This window comes from Staurois parvus, unplaced genomic scaffold (assembly GCF_062004578.1).
Source record: "Staurois parvus isolate SC_StPar_1 unplaced genomic scaffold, SC_StPar_1.0 ptg001135l, whole genome shotgun sequence".
NCBI lineage: Eukaryota > Metazoa > Chordata > Amphibia > Anura > Ranidae > Staurois > Staurois parvus.
This window is the reverse complement of record NW_028318931.1, coordinates 87340-114210: the sequence shown is the minus strand read 5'-3', so window position 1 is coordinate 114210 and position 26871 is coordinate 87340. Positions and strand designations below refer to the sequence as shown.

Below are 26871 nucleotides of genomic sequence, written 5' to 3'. Positions count from 1 at the left end.
AACGATGGCTGATAATTATGTATATTAGTTTTATTGTATAGTTATTATAGTGACCTTAAATTAATGTGGAATAATATAGGAGTAACATTTCTGGGGGTTGTTGTGTATGGAATTATATAGAGAGTTAGTTGTGATAAGTGTTTGCTCAAATCCGGAACGATGTGGGCATTGCCCCTCCTCAAGATGGAGGTTTATGTCGGCACTATTGGAATATGTCATTTGCCGGTATATAGTGTGCATGTGGGACTCTGTCGGAGGTGGAGCAGTGCCCCTCTTAAAGATGGAGATTGCGGTATTACCATCACTGGAGGAGGAGTATAAATAAAGCGTCCCAGTCTGACGATCGTACCCTTTATGATTACGTCCAATGACGAAACGCGTCAGAGGGAAGTGACGTCAGACGCAAACGAGGAAACGGAAGTGAAGCGGCGGCCATCTTGGAGAGGGGAATAGTGACTGTGAGAAGCGGTTTGGACTCTCCTGGATTGACGGCAAAAAGGTTTTTTCCACATATGTCATGCGATAAGAAAGATTTTAACACTGTAAGCAGTACCATTAAAGCTTTTAAATTTGAGTGTGTGGCGGTATTACACTATCATTTGTTTCATACATGGATATCTGGATGGCGGTTATGGTGGAGACTGGTCTGAGATACTAGTGTGGATGGATCCACATTGTACTATGAGGTGGAAGTGAAATGTGAGGATATTGGCCGAAAATAACTCATCCCATCATACAGTCTTCTTGGGGATTGTTACTAAGGCATAAAGTGATTTAAATATTGGTAAGGGTACTCACTCCTTACTTTAGTAGAAGTGGATTTTGTGGCGTGTGTTTATAAGCACAAAAAAAGAGTGATTCACTTGCACGGTTTTTCACTATACATAGTGTATTGGCACATGTTTTTGCTGTTTACACTTTTTTCCACTTGGGTGAATTATCACTGGATGATTTTTATATAAATTGTATTTATTAAGGATAATGCACTATGTGGCTTTTATCTTTTTGTTTTGTTTGAGGTAAAACAAGTTGCTGCAAGAGGCTGAGGAGATTATCACATATTTTTGGACACTTTTGATTTTTCTATTTTTGAAGGGATATTTGATTTTTAAATAATTTTTGGTATTTGATTATGGATTTTTGATTTATCTCTGGGACTTTATTATACTTTATTATACGCACAGATTATTATTATCACTGAGCATATTATTTGTATATTTTGTACACCTCTAAGGGTAGGGGTGAAGTGTGCTTATACGGGTATTTGGGATTTAGGGTGATTTATTATTATTATTATCATCTCCTGTACTGTGTCCGCAGTCTCTGGTCATCTCCTGTACTGTGTCTGCAGTCTCTGGTCATCTCCTGTACTGTGTCCGCAGTCTCTGGTCATCCCCTGTACTGTGTCCGCAGTCTCTGGTCATCTCCTGTACTGTGTCCGCAGTCTCTGGTCATCTCTTGTACTGTGTCCGCAGTCTCTGGTCATCTCCTGTACTGTCTGCAGTCTCTGGTCATCTCCTGTACTGTGTCCGCAGTCTCTGGTCATCTCCTGTACTGTCTGCAGTCTCTGGTCATCTCCTGTACTGTGTCCGCAGTCTCTGGTCATCTCCTGTACTGTGTCTGCAGTCTCTGGTCATCTCCTGTACTGTGTCCGCAGTCTCTGGTCATCTCCTGTACTGTGTCCGTAGTCTCTGGTCATCTCCTGTACTGTGTCCGCAGTCTCCGGTCATCTCCTGTACTGTGTCCTCAGTCTCTGGTCATCTCCTGTACTATGTCCGCAGTCTCTGGTCATCTCCTGTACTGTGTCCGCAGTCTCTGGTCATCTCCTGTACTGTGTCCGCAGTCTCTGACCATCTCCTGTACTGTGTCCGCAGTCTCTGGTCATCTCCTGTACTGTGTCCGCAGTCTCCGGTCATCTCCTGTACTGTGTCCGCAGTCTCTGGTCATCTCCTGTACTATGTCCGCAGTCTCTGGTCATCTCCTGTACTGTGTCCGCAGTCTCTGGTCATCCCCTGTACTGTGTCCGCAGTCTCTGGTCATCTCCTGTACTGTCTGCAGTCTCTGGTCATCTCCTGTACTGTGTCTGCAGTCTCTGGTCATCTCCTGTACTGTGTCCGCAGTCTCTGACCATCTCCTGTACTGTGTCCGCAGTCTCTGGTCATCTCCTGTACTGTGTCCGCAGTCTCCGGTCATCTCCTGTACTGTGTCCGCAGTCTCTGGTCATCCCCTGTACTATGTCCGCAGTCTCTGGTCATCTCCTGTACTATGTCCGCAGTCTCTGGTCATCTCCTGTACTGTGTCCGCAGTCTCTGGTCATCCCCTGTACTGTGTCCGCAGTCTCTGGTCATCTCCTGTACTGTCTGCAGTCTCTGGTCATCTCCTGTACTGTGTCTGCAGTCTCTGGTCATCTCCTGTACTGTGTCCGTAGTCTCTGGTCATCTCCTGTACTGTGTCCGCAGTCTCCGGTCATCTCCTGTACTGTGTCCGCAGTCTCTGGTCATCTCCTGTACTGTGTCCGCAGTCTCTGACCATCTCCTGTACTGTGTCCGCAGTCTCTGGTCATCTCCTGTACTGTGTCTGCAGTCTCTGGTCATCTCCTGTACTGTGTCCGCAGTCTCTGGTCATCTCCTGTACTGTGTCTGCAGTCTCTGGTCATCTCCTGTACTATGTCCGCAGTCTCTGGTCATCTCCTGTACTGTGTCCGCAGTCTCTGGTCATCTCCTGTACTGTGTCCGCAGTCTCTGACCATCTCCTGTACTGTGTCTGCAGTCTCTGGTCATTCTCTGTACTGTATCCGCATTTGTTCATATTGTTTTTTTTTTAAACCATAGTCCGGCCCTCCAACGGTCTGAGGGACAGTGAAGTGGCCACCTGTTTAAAAGGTTTGAGGACCCCTCCTCTACATCACTGCGCCTCAGGATTGTAGGACCGTGAAATATATATATATAATGTACTATAGTATAGGAGCTGCTATGATGCAACGATTGCCCAAAATATATACCCAATATGTGAGAATAAAATATAATAATAAATATAATATAACTACAAATAATAGCGCTCACAAAATATATATAAATATATAAATCATAACCGTAATAATAATAATAATAATAATAGTTATGATTTATATATTTATATATATTTTGTGAGCGCTATTATTTGTAGTTATATTATATTTATTTATTATATTTTATTCTCACATATTGGTCACTAATATTTATATTATTTATTTTAGACTTCGCATAATAGTGCCAATAATAGAGGTCATCCCGTTAAAGCAATATGGACAGTTGGATAAATGGCTCTATATTTAGGACGGATTCGGCCTATAAACCAGAGGCTCTGGGTGTACAGTTGGATAAATGGCTCTATATTTAGGACGTATCCGGTCTATAAACCTGAGGTTCTGGATGGACAGTTGGATAAATGGCTCTATATTTAGGATGTATCCGGTCTATAAACCAGAGGCTCTGGGTGTACAGTTGGATAAATGGCTCAATATTTAGGAGGGATCCGGTCTATAAACCAGAGGCTCTGGGTGTACAGTTGGATAAAAGGCTCAATATTTAGGAGGGATCCGGTCTATAAACCAGAGGCTCTGGGTGTACAGTTGGATAAATGGCTCTATATTTAGGACGTATCCGGTCTATAATCCAGAGGCTCTGGGTGTACAGTTGGATAAATGGCTCTATATTTCGGATGTATCCGGTCTATAAACCAGAGGCTCTGGGTGTACAGTTGGGTAAATGGCTCTATATTTTGGATGTATCCGGTCTATAAACCAGAGGCTCTAGGTGTACAGTTGGATAAATGGCTCTATATTTAGGAAGTATCCGGTCTATAAACCTGAGGCTCTGGGTGTACAGTTGGATAAATGGCTCTATATTTAGGATGTATCCGGTCTATAAACCAGAGGCTCTGGGTGTACAGTTGGATAAATGGTTCTATATTTAGGATGTATCCGGTCTATAAACCAAAGGCTCTGGATGTACAGTTGGATAAATGGCTCTATATTTAGGATTTATGCATTCTATAAACCAGAGGCTCTGGGTGTACAGTTGGATAAATGGCTCTATATTTAGGACGTATCCGGTCTATAAACCAGAGGCTCTGGGTGTACAGATGGATAAATGGCTCTATATTTAGGGTGTATCCTGTCTATAAACCAGAGGCTCTGGGTGTACAGTTGGATAAATGGTTCTATATTTTGGACGTATCCGGTCTATAAACCAGAGGCTCTGGATGTACAGTTGGATAAATGGCTCTATATTTAGGAGGGATCCGGTCTATAAACCAGAGGCTCTGGGTGTACAGTTGAATAAATGGCTCTATATTTAGGAGGGATCCGGTCTATAAACCTGAGGCTCTGGGTGTACAGTTGGATAAATGGCTCTATATTTAGGATGTATCCGGTCTATAAACCAGAGGCTCTGGGTGTACAGTTGGATAAATGGCTCTATATTTAGGACGTATCCGGTCTATAAACCAGAGGCTCTGGGTGTACAGTTGGATAAATGGTTCTATATTTAGGAGGGATCCGGTCTATAAACCAGAGGCTCTGGGTGTACAGTTGGATAAATGGTTCTATATTTAGGAGGGATCCGGTCTATAAACCAGAGGCTCTGGGTGTACAGTTGGATAAATGGCTCTATATTTAGGAGGGATCCGGTCTATAAACCAGAGGCTCTGGGTGTACAGTTGGATAAATGGCTCTATATTTAGGAGGGATCCGGTCTATAAACCAGAGGCTCTGGGTGTACAGTTGGATAAATGGCTCAATATTTAGGAGGGATCCGGTCTATAAACCAGAGGCTCTGGGTGTACAGTTGGATAAATGGCTCTATATTTAGGGTGTATCAGGTCTATAAACCAGAGGCTCTGGGTGTACAGTTGGATAAATGGCTCTATATTTAGGAGGGATCCGGTCTATAAACCAGAGGCTCTGGGTGTACAGTTGGATAAATGGCTCTATATTTAGGAGGGATCCGGTCTATAAACCAGAGGCTCTGGGTGTACAGTTGGATAAATGGCTCAATATTTAGGAGGGATCCGGTCTATAAACCAGAGGCTCTGGGTGTACAGTTGGATAAATGGCTCTATATTTAGGGTGTATCAGGTCTATAAACCAGAGGCTCTGGGTGTACAGTTGGATAAATGGCTCTATATTTCGGATGTATCCGGTCTATAAACCAGAGGCTCTGGGTGTACAGTTGGATAAATGTCTCTATATTTAGGAGGGATCCGGTCTATAAACCAGAGGCTCTGGGTGTACAGTTGGATAAATGTCTCTATATTTAGGACGGATCCGGTCTATAAACCAGAGGCTCTGGGTGTACAGTTGGATATATGGCTCTATATTTAGGATGTATCCGGTCTATAAACCAGAGGCTCTGGGTGTACAGTTGGATAAATGGCTCTATATTTAGGACGTATCCGGTCTATAAACCAGAGGCTCTGGATGTACAGTTGGATAAATGTCTCTATATTTAGGACGTATCCGGTCTATAAACCAGAGGCTCTGGGTGTACAGTTGGATAAATGGCTCAATATTTAGGAGGGATCCGGTCTATAAACCAGAGGCTCTGGGTGTACAGTTTGATAAATGGCTCTATATTTAGGACGTATCCGGTCTATAAACCAGAGGCTCTGGGTGTACAGTTGGATAAATGGCTCAATATTTAGGAGGGATCCGGTCTATAAACCAGAGGCTCTGGGTGTACAGTTGGATAAATGGCTCTATATTTAGGACGTATCCGGTCTATAAACCAGAGGCTCTGGGTGTACAGTTGGATAAATGGCTCTATATTTAGGACGTATCCGGTCTATAATCCAGAGGCTCTGGGTGTACAGTTGGATAAATGGCTCTATATTTCGGATGTATCCGGTCTATAAACCAGAGGCTCTGGGTGTACAGTTGGGTAAATGGCTCTATATTTTGGATGTATCCGGTCTATAAACCAGAGGCTCTAGGTGTACAGTTGGATAAATGGCTCTATATTTAGGAAGTATCCGGTCTATAAACCTGAGGCTCTGGGTGTACAGTTGGATAAATGGCTCTATATTTAGGATGTATCCGGTCTATAAACCAAAGGCTCTGGATGTACAGTTGGATAAATGGCTCTATATTTTGGACGTATCCGGTCTATAAACCAGAGGCTCTGGATGTACAGTTGGATAAATGGTTCTATATTTAGGATATATCCGGTCTATAAACCAGAGGCTCTGGGTGTACAGTTGGATAAATGGCTCTATATTTAGGAGGGATCCGGTCTATAAACCAGAGGCTCTGGGTGTACAGTTGGATAAATGGCTCTATATTTAGGAGGGATCCGGTCTATAAACCAGAGGCTCTGGGTGTACAGTTGGATAAATGGCTCTATATTTAGGAGGGATCCGGTCTATAAACCAGAGGCTCTGGGTGTACAGTTGGATAAATGGCTCAATATTTAGGAGGGATCCGGTCTATAAACCAGAGGCTCTGGGTGTACAGTTGGATAAATGGCTCTATATTTAGGGTGTATCAGGTCTATAAACCAGAGGCTCTGGGTGTACAGTTGGATAAATGGCTCTATATTTAGGATGTATCCGGTCTATAAACCAGAAGCTCTGGGTGTACAGTTGGATAAATGGCTCTATATTTCGGATGTATCCGGTCTATAAACCAGAGGCTCTGGGTGTACAGTTGGATAAATGTCTCTATATTTAGGAGGGATCCGGTCTATAAACCAGAGGCTCTGGGTGTACAGTTGGATAAATGTCTCTATATTTAGGACGGATCCGGTCTATAAACCAGAGGCTCTGGGTGTACAGTTGGATATATGGCTCTATATTTAGGATGTATCCGGTCTATAAACCAGAGGCTCTGGGTGTACAGTTGGATAAATGGCTCTATATTTAGGACGTATCCGGTCTATAAACCAGAGGCTCTGGATGTACAGTTGGATAAATGTCTCTATATTTAGGACGTATCCGGTCTATAAACCAGAGGCTCTGGGTGTACAGTTGGATAAATGGCTCAATATTTAGGAGGGATCCGGTCTATAAACCAGAGGCTCTGGGTGTACAGTTTGATAAATGGCTCTATATTTAGGACGTATCCGGTCTATAAACCAGAGGCTCTGGGTGTACAGTTGGATAAATGGCTCAATATTTAGGAGGGATCCGGTCTATAAACCAGAGGCTCTGGGTGTACAGTTGGATAAATGGCTCTATATTTAGGACGTATCCGGTCTATAAACCAGAGGCTCTGGGTGTACAGTTGGATAAATGGCTCTATATTTAGGAAGTATCCGGTCTATAAACCTGAGGCTCTGGGTGTACAGTTGGATAAATGGCTCTATATTTAGGATGTATCCGGTCTATAAACCAAAGGCTCTGGATGTACAGTTGGATAAATGGCTCTATATTTTGGACGTATCCGGTCTATAAACCAGAGGCTCTGGATGTACAGTTGGATAAATGGTTCTATATTTAGGATATATCCGGTCTATAAACCAGAGGCTCTGGGTGTACAGTTGGATAAATGGCTCTATATTTAGGATTTATGCATTCTATAAACCAGAGGCTCTGGGTGTACAGTTGGATAAATGGCTCTATATTTAGGAGGGATCCGGTCTATAAACCAGAGGCTCTGGGTGTACAGTTGGATAAATGGTTCTATATTTAGGAGGGATCCGGTCTATAAACCTGAGGCTCTGGGTGTACAGTTGGATAAATGGTTCTATATTTAGGAGGGATCCGGTCTATAAACCTGAGGCTCTGGCTACACTGGTCTGTTGTTGATCGTGGGACTTGTGTGGTGGCAATTACAAACACTATTCTGGCTTTCACTGGTCTGGTGTCACTGACATTGTGGTGACACTTTACTGATGTAGCAGTGATCGGGGACACTGTTATTTTCTGCACTGGTGCAGCTAACCATGAGGTAAATTGTTGCTGACTTACATTGTGCTGCTGACACCAGGGGCGGACTGACCATTTGGAAACTCGGGCACTGCCCAACTGGTCAATTCAATGGGGGGCCCCATGAGATTCCCCTGATACCTGTTTTCATAGGCTTTTTTGAGTTTGGGCAAGGACACAGGGATCCCAAGATCCACTATTGCCTGGGGGCCCCATGAGTTGTCAGTCCACCCCTGGCTGACTCTGTTCCAGAAGTGACAGCAATCAGGAACCTTGTTGTTGGCTGGGCTGGTCTTGCAACACTAGAAAAGCAACAATCAGGAACATTTTGCCAGCTTTCGTTGGTCTGGTTGCACTGGGACTGGTGTAGAAGTGTCTAGGAACACTGTTGCTGGCTGCACTGGTCTGGTGTCACTGGGACTGGTGTGGTGGTGATCCGGAACACTGTTGCTAGCTGCACTGGTCTGGTGTCACTGGGACTGGTGTGGTGGTGATTCGGAACACTGTTGCTGGTTTACAGTGGTCTGGCAATGCTGGGACTGGTGTGGTGGTGATCCGGAACACTGGTACTGGCTGAAATGGTCTGGTGTCACTGGGACTGGTGTGGTGGTGATCCAGAACACTGTTGCTGGTTTACAGTGGTCTGGCAATGCTGGGACTGGTGTGGTGGTGATCCGGAACACTGGTACTGGCTGCGCTGGTCTGGTGTCACTGGGACTGGTGTGGTGGTGATCCGGAACTCTGCTACTGGCTGCACTGGTCTGGTGTCACTGGGACTGGTGTGGTGGTGATCTGGAACACTGGTACTGGCTGCATTTGCTCTGGTGACACTTTACTGATGTCACTGCAATCATTGGCACTGTTGTTGGTTGCACTGGTCTAGCAACACTGGGAGAGGTTTCACAAAAATCAGGAACACTTTTGCCATCTTTCATTGGTCCGTTGGCATTGGGACTGGTGTGGGGTTGATCAGGAACACTGTTGCTATCTGCACTGGTCTGGTGTCACTGTGACAAGTGTTGTGGTGATCAAGAACACTGTTGCTGGTTTATACTGGTCTGGCGACCCTGGGACTGGTGTGGCTGTGATCAGGAACACTGTTACTGGCTGGAGTAGCTCTGATGACACTTTACTGATGTAGCAGTGATCTGGGACACTGTTGTTGGTTGCACTGGCGATCCAGAACACTGTTGCTGGCTAAAAGGAATTGGTGTCATTGGCATTGGTCTGGGGGTGATGAGGAACACTGTTAATGGTTGCTCTCACTCTGATGGCACTTTACTGTTTTTTTTTTTTTAGTTTTTTTTTTTTACCATAAATCTTTTATTTTGAAAAGTTATAAAAGATACAAATCATATCTTGAAACATTGCATCTATAATAATATGGGCAGCATAGTAATCCAGCCATGTTTCAGGTTGGCAAATACCCCAAGAATGACCAAAAGACATTTTACTGTTATGGCAGCAATCGGGGACACTGTTGCTGACTGCACTGGCTCTGCTGATATTTGCACCAGTGCAGCTGGTGATCAGGAGCACTCTTGCTGACTTACACTGGTCTGGCTACCCTGGGACTCCTGTTGGGTGATCAGGAATACTCTTGCTGACTTACACTGGTCTAGCTACCCTGGGACTCCTGTAGGGTGATCAGGAACATTCTTGCTGACTTACACTGGTCTGGTGACACTGGCCTTGGTGTGGCTGTGATCAGGAACACTCTTGGTGGCTTTCACTGGTCTGGTGACACTGCGACTGGTGTGGCGGCAATCTGGGGTACTTGCTGGCTCTGCTGTTATGGTGATACTGTTGTAAGCTGGCTAACCATCAGGGACACTGGCTGGCTGCACTGGTATGTTGACACCACTGTGTGCAAAAAAACTACTTCCGATGGCTGGGGTAAACCCTCTCACAGCCAATCATGCAACCTTTGTTTACATGTGAAACCACTGTGATTGGTAACAGCGATCACAAGGTACAGGGCCCTGTACCCCACTCTGTGATCTGCTCTGTCCAAGAGGCCAAAGGGTGTGCAAGAGTGGTGCAAAGGGAAGTCCATTCTAAATTGCTCTCAGCTCCATTTATGTATTCTCCCAGAACCCTCAGGGCCAGGACACCTAGGGATTGGCTGGGGCTACATAAATATTAAGCTGATGATTGACACCCTCCCTCTCTCTATTACCAAGAGCTCCTCCGGGTGAACAGGGGGAAGAAAACAATCATGCAGCCAGTGAAACACAGACCAGACCAAAACATGTAAATGTGCTGCACTGATTACAATGAGCCAGAACCAAATTCACCTACATTGACACTTGTACTACGACCCAAATTCCAGCCCCACTGGATACAGCGGGCCGGACTAGATCTGCCAACACAACAAATGGGCTCCATTCACTACAATGGGTCCAACTAAATGTACCTATCCTAACACCCCACAAGGAGGGCGCTACAGGTAGGTGAACTGTGAGATCTGCATGTCCAGCGGAGGTAGGTGACCTGTGGGATCTGTTCATGTGGAGTAGGTAGGTGACCTGTGTACAGGTTGCCTTGTCATCCCTTTAAACCTGAACACATATTAATGACACGGGTTCTGTGGCTGATTAAGGTGGTAATTGAACTCACTTGGTGCCTCATCTGCATTAAATTAGCCTCAGAAGCTGTGTGTGTTCGGTTTTAAGGGGATGAGGTGGGAACCCTACCTGTGTGGAGCAATTGCTGAGATCTGCGTGGGCTGGGTAGGTAGGTGATCTGTGAGATCTGTGTGGGCTGGGTAGGTAGGTGATCCTTGAGATCTGTGTGGGCTGGGTAGGTAGGTGATCTCTGAGATCTGTGTGGACTGGGTAGGTAGGTGATCCCTAAAATCTGTGTGGACTGGGTAGGTAGGTGATCCCTAAAATCTGTGTGGACTGGGTAGGTAGGTGATCCCTAAAATCTGTGTGGACTGGGTAGGTAGGTGATCCCTAAAATCTGTGTGGACTGGGTAGATAGGTGATCCCTAAGATCTGTGTGGACTGGGTAGGTAGGTGATCCCTAAGATCTGTGTGGACTGGGTAGGTAGGTGATCCCTGAGATCTGTGTGGACTAGGTAGGTAGGTGATCTGTGTGGACTGGGTAGGTAGGTGATCCCTGACATCTGTGTGGGCTGGGTAGGTGGGTGATCCCTGAGATCTGCGTGGACTGGGTAGGTAGGTGATCTGTGAGATCTGTGTGGGCTGGGTAGGTAGGTGATCCTTGAGATCTGCGTGGGCTGGGTAGGTAGGTGATCTCTGAGATCTGTGTGGGCTGGGTAGGTGGGTGATCCCTGAGATCTGCGTGGACTGGGTAGGTAGGTGATCTGTGAGATCTGCGTGGGCTGGGTAGGTAGGTGATCCCTAAAATCTGTGTGGACTGGGTAGATAGGTGATCCCTAAGATCTGTGTGGACTGGGTAGGTAGGTGATCCCTGAGATCTGTGTGGACTAGGTAGGTAGGTGATCTGTGTGGACTGGGTAGGTAGGTGATCCCTGACATCTGTGTGGGCTGGGTAGGTGGGTGATCCCTGAGATCTGCGTGGACTGGGTAGGTAGGTGATCTGTGTGGGCTGGGTAGGTAGGTGATCCTTGAGATCTGCGTGGGCTGGGTAGGTAGGTGATCTCTGAGATCTGTGTGGACTGGGTAGGTAGGTGATCCCTAAAATCTGTGTGGACTGGGTAGGTAGGTGATCCCTAAAATCTGTGTGGACTGGGTAGGTAGGTGATCCCTAAAATCTGTGTGGACTGGGTAGGTAGGTGATCCCTAAAATCTGTGTGGACTGGGGAGGTAGGTGATCCCTGAGATCTGTGTGGACTAGGTAGGTAGGTGATCTGTGTGGACTGGGTAGGTAGGTGATCTGTGTGGACTGGGTAGGTAGGTGATCCCTGACATCTGTGTGGGCTGGGTAGGTAGGTGATCCCTGACATCTGTGTGGGCTGGGTAGGTGGGTGATCCCTGACATCTGCGTGGGCTGGGTAGGTATGTGATCCCTGAGATCTGCGTGGGCAGGGTAGGTATGTGATCCCTGAGATCTGCGTGGGCTGGGTAGGTATGTGATCCCTGAGATCTGCGTGGGCTGGGTAGGTAGGTGATCCCTGAGATCTGCGTGGGCTGGGTAGGTAGGTGATCCCTGAGATCTGCGTGGGCTGGGTAGGTAGGTGATCCCTGAGATCTGCGTGGGCTGGGTAGGTAGGTGATCCCTGAGCTCTGTGGGTGAGGAATGTGCACAAGCATGCTGGGAAATCCTTTGTTTGCCATGTGCATTGCTCTTCCAAGAGCACCTTACTGCTAAGGCCGGGCTGTAGGTTGGGACGGCCGCCATTTTTTTGTGCAGTTGGCTCATTGGGACGCACTGGATGCCTTTTTGAATGTTTTTGCAGGCTGGCTGGTAAGTGCTCCTGGGAAATCCTTTGTATTTGGTGTGCATTGCCCTTCCATGTGCACTTCACTGCCAAGGCTGGTTATAGGTTGGGACGGCCGCCATTTTTGTGTGTAATGTGTATGGACACCCTCTACGCTGGCCATGCAGTAATCCTTTTTTTTTCTGTTCAATCATTCGGTAGAAAGGAAAAAAAAAAAAAGAGCGATCCAATTCTGCAATCCTCACATTGGAGATGGATGGGGGAATCCCTCCCGCTGTGCTATTCTGCTCTGACAATGGGGAGCCCTCCCCCGCCTTCAGAATACAATGATCTGTATTGCCAGCTACATCCCCTGTCATTGATCTTCAGGAAAAACCTGACAAACGTGTTGGACACAAATCGATCAACAGACTGACCTGCGTACAGCCAACCAGCCAATACATGGATCGACATTCACCGGGTCCGTGCCGATCCAGCAAAATTCTGATCCATGCCCAGCTGCCCTTTGGCTTTACACCCGGGTCCATATCTGCGGATAGATTGCTGCATACAGACCAGGCGACATTATGCTATGGTCGGGTACAAAACTGACCGATTATCTGTGGGAACCGGGAAAGGAGCCGAAATCATGAATGGGTCCCATTTGGTGGGCGGTAGTTCCCACTGAACACAATCAGAGGTATAATTCCTGCCACGGCCATAAAGCAAAGCATTTTGGTAATGAAATGAGGCTCAACCATGTGTTTTTACTACCCCTCCAGGTGTAAGTGTAAATGAGCCCTTATTGTACCTAGGTGTCCCCACCCCCACACCACCATTTTGAAAATGTATGTAGAAGATGGTGCGTGTGATGTCATGAACCTCGTCTATGACGTGCCGTGTAACGTTGCTTTCATCTCCTGAAGATCTCCAGGAGAATGGTGGGATTTTTTTTTTTTTTTTTTTCCCCCAAGCAACAAGTGTCATGGCGTCCGGCACATGTAGAAGATGATGTTCTTCCCCCGGTGTGCGCAGTATGAGAGTCCTGAGAGATGTCCGCTCGATCTCTCTGAAGACACCAATGTGTTTTGGGGAGGAAGGAAGAGGACACAAGAATGGGAAAGCTCCTCATACACTAGGAGATGGTTGAAGGAGAATTGGGAGAAACCTTCTCAGGACATTCCATGGATTGATGGATGGAGCTCCGGAGTTCAACATTTCATTTCCTTCTAATGTCCAATTGTGGAAGGAATGGAATTTCTGGAATGAAAACCACATTCCCTGCTAGAAATTCATTCCTTGGAGGAAAATTCCCCATCCGGCTCCTTCCAATCTCTAATCAAGGTTGATTTTGCCTCCACCAACCAGAAGAAGCTCCAACAAACCTTCTGAAAATGACCAATCTAGGATGAGACTCTACTAGTGTCCTCCCAGCTTTAGTGATGTTTGAAAATGGAGGGGGAGTGGTCCTCTTTGTGAATCCCCTGCACTGTTTGTAGTCAGCATGGCCCCAGGGCATCCGTGGGGGAGGGGCCCCCTGTGGGGAAGCTGGCTTCCAATGTCTTTGGAGTCTTCCCAGATCCATATTGCAGACACAGAACGGCCCTCACACAGCTCAGCCAGGACAAGAAGCCTCCATCTTCCATCAGAGAGGCCAGGAAGAGCCTCACACAGGTCATCCGCTTCATGTCTACAGTCCGCACATTGCAGGCCTAGGACCCCCACAAGACAAGGGGAAGGACACTTTAAGGGGAACTTTCTCCTGATTGGGGACACTTGTGAGGAAGAGAAGGCAAGAACTGGGAGAGATTTCCCCTTCATGTCCGCTCTCCATGCTGGGAAGAGTCAGAAGTCAGAACAGAAGAGGAGCCCAACCATAGAAGACTTCTTAGGGGAGATCCACACCAACCTCCAGAACAGGTCAGCATCAGCCAGGTATTCATCTCCCAATTCACCCATTGCTCCCTTGTCCAACCATTTGTCCCCCCGCTGCTCCCCTGTTCTCCCCTCTGCCCCCCCCCCCCCCCCAGTGCTCCCCTGTTCTCCCCTCTGTCCCCCTGTCCACTACTCTGTCCCCCCCAGTGCTCCCCTGTTCTCCCCTCTGTACCCCTGTCCACTACTCTGTCCCCCCCAGTGCTCCCCTGTTCTCCCCTCTGTCCTCCTGTCCACTACTCTGTCCCCCCCCGCTGCTCCCCTGTTCTCCCCTTTGTCCCTCTGCCCCCCCCCCCAGTGCTCCCCTGTTCTCCCCTCTGTACCCCTGTCCACTACTCTGTCCCCCCCAGTGCTCCCCTGTTCTCCCCTCTGTCCTCCTGTCCACTACTCTGTCCCCCCCCGCTGCTCCCCTGTTCTCCCCTTTGTCCCTCTGCCCCCCCCCCCAGTGCTCCCCTGTTCTCCCCTCTGTCCCCCTGTCCACTACTTTGTCCCCCTGTCCACTGCTCCCCTGTTCTCCCCTCTGTCCTCCTGTCCACTACTCTGTGCCCCCCTGTTCACACCTCTATCCTCCACTGCTCCCCTCTCTGCCCCCCCCCACTGCTCCCCTGTTCTCCCCTCTGTACCCCTGTACACTATTCTGTCCCCCCCAGTTCTCCCCTCTGTCCCCCTGTCCACTACTCTGTCCCCCCACTGCCCCCCTGTTCACCCCTCTATCCTCCACTGCTCCCCTCTCTGCCCCCCTGTTCACTACTCTGCCCCCCCCCCACTGCCCCCCTGTTCACCCCTCTATCCTCCACTGCTCCCCTCTCTGCCCCCCTGTCCACAACTCTGCCCCCCCCCCACTGCTCCCCTGTTCTCCCCTCTGTCCTCCTGTCCACTACTCTGTCCCCCCCCCCCCCGTCCACTACTCTGTCCCTCCACTGCCCCCCTATTTACCCCTCTGTCCTCCACTGCTCCCCTCTCTGCCCCCCTGTCCACTACTCTGCCCCCCCCCACTGCTCTCCTGTTCTTCCCTCTGTCCTCCTGTCCACTACTCTGCCCCCCCCCCCTCCACTACTCTGTCCCCCCACTGCTCCCCTCTCTGCCCCCCTGTCCACTACTTTGCTCCCCTGTTCTCCCCTCTGTCCTGTCCACTACTCTAACCCCCCACTGTCCTCCACTGCTCCCCTCTCTGCCCCCCTGTCCGCTCCTCTGTCCCCCCACTGTCCCCCTGTTCACTCCTCTGTCCTCCACTGCTCTTCTCTCTGCCCCCCTGTTCACTACTCTGTCCCCCCACTGCTCCCCCCCCCCCGTCCAGCCCTCTTTCCCCCTGTTCACTACTTTGTCCTCCCCTCTGTTCCCCTGTCCAGTACTCTGTCCCCCTACTGCCACCCTGTTCACCTCTCTGGCCTCCACTGCTCCCCCCTCTGTCCTCCTGTCCACTACTCTCCCCTCCCACTGCTCCCCTGTTCACTACTCGGGGGCGGACTGACCATTTGGAAACTCGGGCACTGCCCGAGGGCCCGGGGTCAGTAGGGGGCCCCATGAGATGCCCCTGGTACCTTTTTCATAGGCTTTTTTGAATTTGGGCAAGGACACAGGGGCCCCATGATCCCCTATTACCCAGGGGCCCCATGAGTTGTCAGTCCACCCCACTGCTCCCCTGTCCACTTCTCTGTCCCCCCACTGCTCACTTGTCCACCCCTCTGTATCATTACTACTCCCCAGTCCATCCCAATGTGCCCCCACTGCCTCCTCTGTCCACCTCTCTGCCCCCCCCCCACACTGCTTCCCTGTTCTACCACTGAGCACCAGTGCCTCCTGTCTCTCTATTGAGCACCCGGCCACCCCCTGGTCCTCACTGAGCACCTACTGTATGTTCCCCCTTTTTCTACAAAGCACTAACACCCAACATTTCCCCCCAATGAACACCATTTTTTTAATTAACAGATAATAGCACCCCCCCCCTACTGACCACAGATAATGGGCAATTTTTCCCTCCTACTTACTACTCACTGCCCACTTGTCCCCCCCCCCCACTTCCCCATCTACTTCCCCCTCCCCCAGCTGCCTGCCTACCCCCCCCCATTTCCCCCATCTGTCCCCCTGTTGTATGTCAGGTGTGGGGGTGGGCATGGGGAGTGGCTAGAGGGGGTAGAAGGATTCCAGCTCATAGGGTAGCGCGAGGAATCCCATCAGTGAGTGACAATTCCTAGACTGCTCCCCAACCGTTATGCTGGCCACACATTATACAATTTTCATGTTCAATTTCCTTTAGATTTACCTTCACCTATGTAGTGCGAGGGGCCCGCCTGATTGCTGCAAACTGAAAGCGTTTGACCAAAACCGTATGACACCAGGTCAAGCTCAAAGTAAAAGAAAGTTGTACAAGAAAATTGTAAAATGTGTGGCCAGCCTTAGAGTGCACCAGATTGGCAGATTTGTATCGGCCCGTGTGTGTGGCCAGCCAACTAGATATGGGTGGAGTCTCCCTCTAGTGGTGGCTAGAGGTATTGTAGACTGTACCAGGTGTATCACAGCTGGCTTTACTGCAGGGGTCTCCAAACTTTTAAAACAAAGGGCCAGTTTATTGTCCTTCAGACTTTAGAGGGGCTGCAATGTGGCCACCAGGAGTAGAAAATGTCCTGGCATCAGTTGGAGTAAACAATGCCCCATCCTTGGTGTCAGTGGGAGGAATTGTGCCCCATCATTGGTGTCATTGGGGGGAATTGTGCCCCATCATTGGTGTCATTGGGGGGAATTGTGCCCCATCATTGGTGTCATTGGGGGGAATTGTGCCCCATCATTGGTGTCATCTGTAGGAATAGTGACCCATCATTGGTAGGAATAGTGTCCCATCACTGGTGTGATTGGTAGGAATTGTGCCCCATTGCTGATGTCATGGGGAGGAATTGTGCCCCATTATAGGGGTCATTGGGCCTCATTGTTAGTGTCATGGGGAGGAATTGTGTCCCATTATAGGGGTCATCGGTAGGAATAGTGGCCCATCATTGATGGGAATAGCATCCCATCACTGGTGTGATCGGCAGGAATTGTGCCCCATTGTTGATGTCATTGGCAGGAATTGTGCCCCATTATAAGGGTAATCGAGTCTCATTGTTGGTGTCATGAGGAGGAATTGTATCCCATTGTTATTATCATTGGGAGTAATTCTGCCCCATCATTGGGAGTAATTCTTCCCCATTATAAGGGTCATTGGGCCTCATTGTTGGTGTCATGGGGAGGAATTGTGCCCCATCATTGGTGTCATTGGTTGGAATAGTGTCCCATTATAAGGGTCATTGGGCCTCATTGTTGGTGTCATGGGGAAGAATTGTGCCCCATTGTTGGTGTAATTGGCAGGACCTGTGCCCCATTATAGGGATCATTGGGCCTCGTTGGTGCAATGGGGAGGAATTGTACCCCATTGTTGATATCATTGGGAGTAATTGTGCCCCCTCATTGGCGTCATTGGGAGTAATTGTGCCCCATTATAGGGGTCATTGGGCCTCATTGTTTGTGTCATGGGGAGGAATTGTGCCCCATCATTGGTGTCATTGGTAGGAATAGTGTCCCATCATTGGTAGGAATAGTATTCCATCACTGGTGTGATTGGCAGGAGTTCTGCGTATTGTTGATGACATTGGGAGGAATTGTGCCCCATTATAAGGGTCATTGGGCTTCATTGTTGGTGTCATGCTGAGAAATTGTGCCCCATTGTTGGTGTAATTGGCAGGATCTGTGCAACATGGTTGGTGCTGGTGAATGAAATAGTGCCCCAAGGTCAGGATAAAGGCAAGCAAAGGGCCGCATCTGGCCCCCGGGCCGCAGTTTGGAGTCCCCTGCTTTACTGATTAACAAGAAGCTTCCTCTCGTTCCCTGCGACACCAAACAAGGTCCTCCCCTCGTTTAGTTACCCTGGGCCTGCATCCTTGACATGTTTGTGACAGTGGTGAGATAATGGAGGGTACTCCTCCCTCCCTTGGCTATGGCTGAACATTGTTTTCATCCTACTGACCACAGACTCAAAGCATTCGTTATTGTGTTGTACATTACATAGTGCTGACCTCCCAACTCTGGATATTGTGTTGTACATTATATAGTGCTGACCTCCCAACTCTGTATATTGTGTTGTACATTATAATGGTACTGACCACCCTGCTCTGTATATTGTGTTGTACATTATAATGGTACTGACCGCCCTACTCTATATATTGTGTTGTACATTATAATGGTACTGACCACCCTGCTCTGTATATTGTGTTGTACATTATAATGGTACTGACCACCCTGCTCTGTATATTGTGTTGTACATTACAATAGTGCTGACCTCCCAACTCTGTATATTGTGTTGTACATTATAATACTACTGACCGCCCTACTCTATATATTGTGTTGTACATTATTATAGTACTGACCACCCTGCTCTGTATATTGTGTTGTACATTACATAGTACTGACCACTCTGCTCTGTATATTGTGTTGTACATTACATAGTACTGACCACCCTGCTCTGTATATTGTGTTGTACATTATTATAGTACTGACCTCCCTACTGTATACATTATGTATTACAATAGTGCTGGCCGCTCTGCTCTATACATTGTGTCGTACGTGACATGGGTGCTGACTGTTATACATGACATAGCCATGACCAAAGTGTTTATTGCCCCCACAGTTGTGGTCGTTTCTATGTCAATGAAGGCCTTCTATAAGGGGGGCTCACACAATGTTTCAGCTCCCGGCCCGTATTCTGTGATCTCCTCACAATGGATCTTTACGTTTAGCCGTGTCGGTGAGACTCTCCATTGTAGAACATTCATTGAGGAGGATTCTGTGGGTACAAGGATGGCAGTTTTCTTCATTTCTAATCCGATGATGGGAGAATCGTGCGAGAAATATAATCGAAGAAGTGATCGTGAGCTGTGACCTGGAAACAAAAAAAAAATGAACGCCCTCATGTTAGCAACATGAGGTGAAAGTGAAGGCATGGTTGGTCGAATTCCAGAATCAATGGTGGCATCATTGGATTACAAAACACACAAAATGTCTAAAGAAAATTTGTTCAGAATTTGACCCTAGAATGGCCTGCATTAGTCTGTATCTGACTGGCGATGTCATGCTTCGACTTGGATTGTATCTTTCTTCCTTTTTGTGGATTGTACAAATAACAAATTTAAAATAATAAAAAGATGGTCAGCATAAGTGCAATTGTGTTCAGAAATGATAGCAAATGTTAGATGGGTTTCTGCATTTGCACTGGAGAGGTGGGATTAGCTGGCATCATGTGACTGCACTGCAGGTTCATGGCATCACCCAATCATGTTGCTTAAAGGAATTCAGCATTTTTAATGCCCTAATAAATCAACTCACCGCTGAATGGTATTATTTAACTTTTTTTTTTTTTTTTTGCATTGATACATGTCCTACCTGACCAAGCCCAGCTCTCTGTGCTTTTTTGTTTGACAATCCCTTGCCTATTAAAAATTCAAAATACTAACAACATCTTACAAAGCCATCCACAACTCTGCCCCCAGCTACATCACCAACCTGGTCCCGAAATATCAATCACACCTTACTAGCTAAATCGCCAACCTGGTCTCAAAATATCAACCACACCTTACTAGCTAAATCGCCAACCTGGTCTCAAAATATCAACCACGCCTTACCAATAAATCACCAACCTGGTCTCAAAATATCAACCACACCTTACCAACTGTTCAGTGTCTGCTACCCCTCTCTGCCAATCCCTCCACTGGCTTTCACTCGCCCAACAAATAAAATTCAAAATACTAACAGGTTAAAAAGCCATCCACAACTCTACCCCCAGCTACATCACCAACCTGGTCCCAAAATATCAACCACACCTTACCAACTAAATCGCCAACCTGGTCCCAAAATATCAACCACGCCTTACCAACTAAATCGCCAATCTGGTCTCAAAATATCAACCACGCCTTACCAACTAAATCGCCAACCTGGTCTCAAAATATCAACCACGCCTTACCAACTAAATCGCCAACCTGGTCTCAAAATATCAACCACGCCTTACCAACTGTTCAGTGTCTGCTACCCCTCTCTGCCAATCCCTCCACTGGCTTCCACTTGCCCAACGAATAAAATTCAAACTACTAACAACAGCTTACAAAGCCATCCACAACTCTGCCCCCAGCTACATCACCAACCTGGTCTCAAAATATCATCCAAACAATTGCCTTCGCTCTTCACAAGACATTTTGCTCTCTAGCTCCCTCATCACCTCCTCATGCTCACCTCCAAGACTTCTCTCGAGCCTCTCCCATCCTCTGGAACACTCTACCTCAATCTGTCCAACTATCTTTTACTTTGTCTACCTTTTTAGGTGATCCCTGAAAACCCTTATCTCTAAAGAACGCAATCGTGCCTCCACCTAACAATGAAACTTTTATTTTTTCCATTGGCTCATCCCTCAGTTATTACCTTTTTGAATCACTTGACGCTTCATTCTAGATTGTAAGCTCTAGGGTGCAGGGCCCTCCTATTTCCTCTTATATTAGACCTGTACTGTGTGCTCTCATGTTGTAAAGCACTGCACCAACATTTGGCAATATATAAATCCTGTATTATAATAATAATTAGCCTTAAATTGATTTTTCAAGATTTGCATTTTATTAACTTTTAGTGGGGTTTACATTTTAAGTTTTTGTAATTTTTGGATTTTTAGACGCACCAAAAGAACGTACCTGCAAGTCAAACCCACGCACATTCACCCATCGCTATGCAGCACAATGCTCTGATTGGGAACAAAGAATGAGATTCTCCTGCATGAAAAATTGTTACAAACTGTCAATTTTACCAGCCAATGGTAATAGACAGTTGTGTCCCCATTAAAATTAAATACAAATATTTTAAGCATGTATAATATTGTACTTATTCCTTTTTTTTATATATTGGATATAGTTAATAATAATTGTTAAAAATGGAAAGCAACTTTTATTTAGCTTTTTTTTTTTTTTATATAGAATTCTGATATTTATTTGTTTGTTTTTTCCTGTGTAGGTGGATTGAAGAACCACGTTTTCGGTCCTGTTGGTCTTCATAAGTACAACTCAGTCACATGGGAAATAAGCCATACGGGTGTCTTAAGTGACGGACAGTCTTTATTGCAGTTCACTGGAGGACTCGCACAGGACACAAGACCTATCGGCATTCTAAATGCTCTTCAACATTGATCCAGCCTCAGAGGACAAGTGAGAAGTCATTTCAGTGATCTGGCAGTGGTAATGGCTTTGCAATAAAGTTCAACCCATGTATACATGAAAGGATCCATTTCAGAAGCTATTTCTTGTTTGGAAAGGTTTGACAATGGAGGCAAAACGTATCGCACATCAAAAAGTTCACACCGGAGAGAAACCATTTCAGTGTCCCGAATGTGTCAAAACTTTCACAGTGAAGGGAAAGCTCATCAAACACCAGAGGGTTCACACTGGAGTGAGGCCATATCCGTGTTCTGAATGTGGTAAAACGTTTAAAACCAAGACAGAGCTTACCATACACCAGAGGGTCCACACCGGAGAGAAGCCATATGAGTGTTCCGAATGTGGCAAAGCTTTTACATCCAAAAGACAGCTTGTCGTACACCAGAGGGTCCACACTGGAGAAAAGCCATATCAATGTTCTGAATGTGAGAAAGCTTTTGCAGTGCAGTCGAGTCTTATCAGACACCGGAGGATTCACACTGGAGAGAAACCGTATCCGTGTTCTGAATGTTGCAAAGTTTTTAGAACCAATAGTGAGCTGAGTCTTCACAAGAGGGTTCACACTGGAGAGACGCCATATCCGTGTTCTGAATGTGACAAAACTTTTACACACAAGTCCCATGTTATTATACACAAAATTAGTCACACTGGACAGAAGCCGTATCCGTGTTTGGAATGTGGCAAAGCTTTTACACAGAAGGTATCCCTTATCACCCACCAGAGGATTCACACTGGAGAGAAGCCGTATCCGTGTTCGGAATGTGGCAAATCTTTTAGACAGATGACAGATTTTATTGGACACCAGAGAAGTCACACTGGAGAAAAACCATATCGGTGTTCTGAATGTGGGAAAGCTTTTACGATGGCGTCAAACCTTACCAAACACGCGAAGGTTCACACTGGAGAGAAGCCATATCCGTGTTCAGAGTGTGACAAATCGTTTTCACGGAAGTCGAATCTTATCAGTCACCAGAGTATTCACACTGGAGAGAAGCCGTACCAATGTTCAGAATGTGACAAAACCTTTAGACTTCGGAAGGTACTTACCAAACACCAGAAGGTTCATACTGAGAAGAAGCTATTTTGATGTTCTAAACGTGACAACGCTTTAACAGTTGATGGTGGGATAATCTATCACCGGGGGGGGATTTTCAAGCTTCGGTTGCAGAGAGGAAATTCTGGAAGGGGAGGGATTAAAGGTGTTGTGGGTGTCCCCTTAGGTTCACAGTTCCAGTGTTATCCCCTAAGCTAGGAAAGATGTGAGAAGATAAATGCTACTTTTAAAAAAACAAATTAAAATTGTTGCGCAAACTGGAATGCAATGGATTGATACACAGAGTTTTAGTGCTTATGTCCATCAGAAGCACACCTAGAAGGCCTGTGAATATTTCACCTCTTGACAATTTTTTCAGATAAGCACCAGCGACTGAACTGTTTTCCTCATTATCCTCATGTTTTTATCTTTTTTTTTTTTTTTTTTTTTTTTTTTTTTTAAGGAGCTTTGATTAAACATTCAATGCATTTTCATCATTCACCAACTGAGATGTGTTCTCAAGAGTTTTCTTTATTGCCAGATAGTAAGCCAGGAGATGACCAATACTGGCTCAGTACCAGTGACTAGGATGTGGTCAAGTAGCATCTTGCCAAGCATCTGAAGCCTCAATAGAAACGTCCATTCCAGGTTCTCCTGACTGTTGATACATCACAGCCAGGCTTGAGGGCTCCAGCTAAGCATTTGTCCACACCTCCTAGTACATGTTCCACTTCCCCTCCCATGATCAATACCTCCTTTCCATATTTTATCTCCTCTCATGGATGACAGCTTTGCAGGCAGGTGTGAAGCTGGGAGACCAACCAAGGAGATGTCTCTGTTCGGTAAAAGCGCCTTTTTCTAAGCTGGCCTAGGCTCTCCAACACCCAGTGGCTGCTGCTTTAGGGGATGTGTCCAACAATACCACAGAAGATATCTGGCCACTTGTGTTCCATCTGGTTCTGCCAAAAGAGATTCCATCAGTTGCAGATTGGAAATACTTGTTTTTTTTTCTCTGTCCAGCTATTACTCATCTCCATAGATTATTCACACATCACAACTGCAAGAGATCGGAACTTACCAAGTGCTAAGTGTGTGGTCATATTGCTGCTACTACTGTGAATGTGTCCCATAGGAAATCGTGTTAAGTGGACTGTAGTGTGTTTTCTGCAAATCCTGGCAGAAAATGCTTAGCTGTGAACCGAGGGTTGAGACCTCAAGAGGTCTACTAGACCTCCAACGTCACTTCTGGACCCCAAAAATATGCTCAAGCACAGATCATACTTGGTCAGCTCCTTCCCCAGCCACAGCAACTGGGAAATGACAGCGCTGAACCCAGAAGTGACGTAGTCGCAGCTTCCATGTTCATTCGCTGAAGGGGAGATAAGAGATCAGATGTTTTCTGATGTTCTGCTCTCACCGCTGACGTCCACCATGCCTCCTGATCTGCTCTGACCGCTGAAACACACCGTGCCTCCTGATCTGCTCTGACCGCTGACGCCCACCGTGCCTCCTGGTCTGCTCTGACCGCTGACGCCCACCGTGCCTCCTGGTCTGCTCTGACCGCTGACGCCCACCGTGCCTCCTGGTCTGCTCTGACCGCTGACGCCCACCGTGCCTCCTGGTCTGCTCTGACCGCTGACGCCCACCGTGCCTCCTGGTCTGCTCTGACCGCTGACGCCCACCGTGCCTCCTGGTCTGCTCTGACCGCTGACGCCCACCGTGCCTCCTGGTCTGCTCTGACCGCTGACGCCCACCGTGCCTCCTGGTCTGCTCTGACCGCTGACGCCCACCGTGCCTCCTGGTCTGCTCTGACCGCTGACACCCACCATGCCTCCTGGTCTGCTCTCACCGCTGACACCCACCATGCCTCCTGGTCTGCTCTCACCGCTGACACCCACCATGCCTCCCTGGTGCTATAGTTACAAGCCCGTGCTGCTGCTGATGTAAACCCTTACGTTGCCTGGAGTGAAAGGGTTACACTAATGTAGATCTACCAAATCTGTATCTGAGTAGACCAGGGGTGTCAAACTGAATTTCATGGTGGGCCGCATCAGCACTATGGTTGCCCTCAATGGCCAGCTGTACCTGTAAGTCTAGATGTCCCGAACACCCCACCCTCCCCTACATCACAGTACACCCCCCTTACCTGCTGCTGCTGGGAAGAAGTTGGAGGAGGAGCTGGGAAGCAGAAGGTACAGGGTCTGGAGGAAGACCAGAAGGCTGGAGTCTGCTGAATGCCTAGAACTGGGGAGTTAGAGACAAGGGGGTTTTGCGGCTGCACAGAGAAGCGCAGGATCTGTAGGAGGAGTTCTGTCCTCCGCTCTGTTGCCAACTTCTGGGACCGGGGGGGAGGGTTGCAGAGACGAGCCTCTCATAGGTACATAGAGAAGTGCAGGATTTAACAGAGGAGTTCTGTCCTCCCTTCTGCCAACTGCTGAGACAAGATGGAGATGAGAGGGATGCTACAGCTGCAGGGGAGGTCTAAGGGCCACATGAAATGGCTTGGAGGGCCACATTCGGGCCTTGTGTTTGACACCTGTGGAGTAGATCATAGAAGCAGCATTAGAAAGAAAAGTGAGCATGGCTTCAGTCAGGCAATGGTCATGGTAGCCATGGTCTTGTTCTCCTTCTGGTCCTCTAACCTTGTAGATGGTGACACGGACTTGTTGTGCGGGAATGAGCAGGAGAGGCTCGGGGTTCTCTTGTACCCAATGAACTTGTTATGGATAAGAGATGAAAGTGTCTTCTGGGAATTTACAGGACTTTTTATATTTAGAGGATTACATAAGTGGGTTTGGCTGGTATTCATGAGGGGTGTTTCTTATGTTAATCAGTTTTAGATGATCTAAACCAGGGGTGTCCAAACTATGGCCCTCCAGTTGAAGTACTACAAGTCCCATCATGCCTCTGCCTCTGGGTTTCTTGCCTGTGGATGTCAGAGTCTTGCAAGTCCTCATGGGACTTGAAGCTCCTCAACACCTGGAGGGCCATAGTTTGGACACCCCTGATCTAGACGATATAAATATCTTGTATCTACTGTTGTGTGCCACATATATATGATTAATAAAGTTGGATTAATTTATCACCGCACAATGCCGTCGTGGTCTCGGTTCTTCTACAGCACATCCACCCAGAAATGGAATCCTTCAGTTCTAGGAGTCTGGTGGAATGGGTCACAAGCTGATGGCATTTCTTAGGCCCCTTGTGCATGGGGTGTCCAGCCCTTGTGTGGTAGGAGCATCCAGCCCATCAAGGTCTACACTACCACTGGACTGGGCTAAATCCTGCACCACGTTTAGGGTGCTCTGTGGTCAGGGGGGAAATGGTCGCTATCCTGATCAGACAAAGCATAAAGAGGGAGCGAATGCTCGAGGATTTACAAGATCCTTATGATTAAAGAAGGAACTGATCCTCTGGGGTTCTTGAGAAAATGGGAAATGGAGCTTGGATCAGAATGGAATGCACAGCCAAGGAATAAAGTTTTTATATGAACACACGAGGTGACAAAGATGAGCACAATGGAAATGAACTACAAATGTCTGACTAGATGGTATATACAGTGAAGGAAATGCGTAATTGCTCCCCTGCTGATGTTGAATGTTTGCCCCTCCCACAGAAATGATCGGTCTAAAAATCGAATGTTTGGTGTATTGTAACACTGAGAGACAGAATACAACAACAAATTCAGCAGAAATGCGTCTAACAAATGATGACTGATCTGCATGTTCATGAGGGAAATAAGGATTTGATCCCCTTCACAAAACATGACTTAGTACTTGGTGGCAAATCCCTTGTTGGCAATCACAGGGGTCAGATGTTTCCTGGAGTTGGCCCCCAGGTTCGCACACATTTCAGCAGGGATTTTGGTCCACTCCTCTTGGCAGATCCTCTCCAAGTCATTAAGGTTTGGTGGCTGACGTTTGGCAACTCGAACTTTCAGCTCCCTTCACAGATTTTCAATCAGACGAAGGTCTGGAGACTGGCTAGGCCACTCCAGGACCTTAATGTGCTTCTTTTTGAGCCACTCCTTTGTTGCTTTGGCCACGTGTTTTGGGTCATTGTCATGCTGGAACACCCATCCACGACCCATTTTCAATGCCCTGGCTGAGGGAAGAAGGTTCTCAGCCAAGATTTGAGGGTACATTGCCCCATCCATCGTCCCTTTGATGCGGTGCAGTTGTCCTGTCCCCTTAGCAGAAAAACACCCCCAAAGCAGAATGTTTCCACCACCATGTTTCACAGTTGGGATGGTGTTCTTGGGGTCATAGGCAGCATTCCTCTTCCTCCAAACACGGCGAGTTGAGTTGATGCCAAAGAGCTGGATTTTGGTCTCATCTGACCACAACACTTCCCACCAGTCCTCCTCTGCATCATTCAGATGTTCAGTGGCAGACTTCAGACGGGCCTGGACATGGGCTTTCTTGAGCAGAGGGACCTTG

At 47.4% G+C, this 26871-nt stretch overlaps 1 protein-coding gene across 1 annotated transcript in view; it reads left to right on the top strand.

The window, feature by feature from the left end:
* Positions 1–23365, top strand: part of LOC149439290 (uncharacterized) — a 65464-nt gene extending 42099 nt beyond the window's left edge. The window contains 1 exon segment of the mRNA XM_089659215.1: positions 21464–23365. Coding sequence (XP_089515341.1) covers positions 21464–22486 — 1023 coding nt within the window. The 3' untranslated portion in view covers positions 22487–23365.
* Positions 23366–26871: the final 3506 nt, after the last annotated feature.